The 2,924-nt window shown below is 50.7% G+C and overlaps 1 protein-coding gene across 1 annotated transcript; it reads left to right on the top strand.

The window, feature by feature from the left end:
* Nucleotides 1-724: 724 nt before the first annotated feature.
* Nucleotides 725-1,180, top strand: LOC123675367 (cell division control protein 2 homolog). Its single transcript, XM_045610719.1, has one exon. It carries the CDS (start codon nt 725-727, stop codon nt 1,178-1,180), a length of 456 nt encoding a protein of 151 aa, XP_045466675.1.
* The last annotated feature ends 1,744 nt before the right edge of the window (nt 1,181-2,924 follow it).

Genomic DNA, 2,924 nt, shown 5'->3' with positions numbered 1-2,924 from the left:
ATGTAACGATTTTTATAGAGAGATTGAATTTTTACGGTTTTTTCCAAAAATTTCGACTTCAAATTTCTCCTAAACTATGGGGACTACGGAAAATCGGTGAGCAGAGTTGGTATTGGCAGTTCATGGTTATTCGAATCTCACTCTCGCCTGACAATATATGAGTCCACCGGATTCACACCGGCGTTCCTGAATTTCGGTCGGGAGGTCCACTCCCCAGAAACGAACCGTCGGACATCAGGAGCCAAAGGTGACGCAGAAAAATCAATGGAAGAACCACAGGTCCAAGGGGTAGGCCAATACGCAAATCGCATCAAGCGACTCCAAGAGACCCGGGAGTTTGTTAGACTCCAGCTGGCTCGTGCATTCAACCAACAGAGTCGGTATTATAATCTCCGAAGGAGAGCGTGGTCGTGCCGGGTAGGTGACAAAGTTTTGCGTCGAGAACATCGTTGTCGTCGGCGGCAGAAGGCTTTGCATCTAAGTTAGCGCCCAAATATTCTGGTCCGTATACCGTTACTAAGGTCATATCTCCAGTGGTTTACGAGTTGAAAAGCGCGTCGGGTAAATATCTTCGTCACATCCACGTTAGAGATTTGAAACCATTCTACGAAGGTGAGCAGGGCGTTGAGCACTCGGAAATTTCGGGAAACCCGCGGATACATAGTGGAGAGCATGCATAAGACCGAGGGGTGGAGCCGTGTCAGTCATCCGTCTGTTTCAGGATATGTTGCGATCAGTGGCGGTCGTACCCTCCAACCCCTCTGATGAAGAGCCCACTCCGGAGAGAATAACCAGAATCTCCGGACCCTTCCGGAAAATCCGTACCCTCGGCGAGGGAGGTTTTGGAAAAGTGTTCGAGGTCGAACACGGAGATATAAGATTTGCCCTGAAGGTGGCCCCGAAAGACGAGGTGTCCATGACGGAGCTGAGGATGCTGAAAGCGATGAGACACCTAAACGTGGTCCGCCTATTGGTGGATTACGTAACCGACGAACGGCTCTATCTTGGGGTCGAGCTGATGGAGGGAGACCTGTTGGAACTGGTCCAACGACGGGGGCCTCTGCCGGAGGGGGAGTGTTGTGATATGTTGGGGCAGGCTTTCGCTGGGCTGGCGGCCTGCCATGCTCAGCGTATCCTGCACCGGGATATAAAACCGGGGTCGGCGGGTCTGCATCGCTGATTTCGGGCTCGCCTGCCGACTTAATCAGAGGTTCCCGACCACGTCGCGGCGAGCTGGTACTCCCCCATTTTAGGCACCGGAGGTCCTGAAAAGGTTGCCATTCGGACTCCCCTCGGATGTGTGGGCCATGGGAGTGACGGCTTTATACATGGCAACCGGGAAGCTACCCTTCATGACGCCGAATGGGGAAAAGAAGGTCATGAACTTGATAGGACACTACCGCGGGGAGGAGATGCTCGAGGTGCCAGAGGGATTACGCAGCAGCCTGGTGGAACTTCTGAGGGTTGATCCAGCGCATCGCCCTTCCGCTGCATGGGGCGAGATGACCTTCAGGCAGCTGGCCGTATCAGCCAAAGAGGGGTCCAAAGAGATGGCCTCATCTGAAAGACCGTCAAAATTTGAGGCCATAAAGGTGGGAGAGAGCTTTGTAGAAGCCTTTGAGAGGCAACCAAAGGGTGGCTGGACTCCCCGATTCAGGCAGAGGCTGCTGCGGTTTCGCCCTCCAGGAGTGCGGTGTAGACTCCACCCTAAGTTCGTGTTTCCGAATGGGAGGACGAAGCGAATTTGGATTCCCCAGGAGTAAGGGCGCCTCTCTGTCCCGCGGACGTCCGTCTGTCCGTCAATAAGTGAAGTAGGTCGTCATTGGTTTTGGTACGTTTTATACAATGGGTCGCTAATCTTGTTGTGTTTTAGAACAAAGATGTCTAGAGGAGAGTGGGACCTCATCGACGCCGGAATAGTGGAATCCATGCCGGCCAGTTTCGACGAGTTAGTGGAGGAAGAAATCGAATTCTGGCAACAGCAACGGAAGGAGACGGCGGCTAGGGGACCACCTACATCTCTATGTCATCACCCAACACCTCCAGCGAGACGACGCCCCTATGACTTACCTCGTGGCCATGCCGGTGGACGACACAAGCCAAAGGCTAGAAAACCCCGCAGGCCTTCCAGAACCCACGTACCAGCCCCAGACCCACACTACCCAAGAGCGCAGAGGGAAGTTCCACGCTTCATCAAACTCATGGAGGGTGCATGTTGGCGGTGTGGACTACTGGGCCACGCCCGGAGACATTGCCGGAACAACGTCCGATTATTTTGTTCTCGCTGCGGTCGTTTGGGAGTTATGTCTAGGGATTGTCCATGCCCAAGAGAAAATCGAGCCCGGACGAGGCAACAAGAGGAGCCGTCAAGAGTCGGAATGGATCAGGGCGTGAGGTCAGGTCAACCCAATCTCCGGTGGGTTGGAATCCAGTGTGAGCTACTGCGACCCTCAACGAACCTCCAACTATGGCCGATGGAGATTCACCCAGGGATGATATTGGCCGTCTGCCAATAGATAGTTGAACAGCGGGGTAGCAGGTGGTGACAAAAAAAACTTTCGTTTTTTTTTGGGGAAGTAAGGGGGATGTGTAACGAAGTGAAATTCGTTACTAGAATCACCCGGTATAATTTAGCCCACGTCAAGAATTCAATAATTATTTTACTAGAATCACCTAGTATAATTTACCCAGGTTTAGAATTCAATGATTATTTTATTAGAATCACCCAGTATAATTTGCCCCAGGTTCAGAATTCCATCATTATTCTACCAGTCATCTGAGTAGGTGAAAATAAAATATTAATTGAAAGCAGTGAAGGTATTTTTCGTCCAATTCAAAAATTTTCATTTGGAATAATTTCTGATTTATTTATTTCATGAAAATATAACGATGCAATTTAAAATATCAGCCTATGTATAAAAACT

The sequence above is a fragment of the Harmonia axyridis genome, chromosome 3 (assembly GCF_914767665.1).
Source record: "Harmonia axyridis chromosome 3, icHarAxyr1.1, whole genome shotgun sequence".
Classification (NCBI taxonomy): Eukaryota; Metazoa; Arthropoda; class Insecta; order Coleoptera; family Coccinellidae; genus Harmonia; species Harmonia axyridis.
This window is presented reverse-complemented; position numbering and strand designations above follow the sequence as displayed.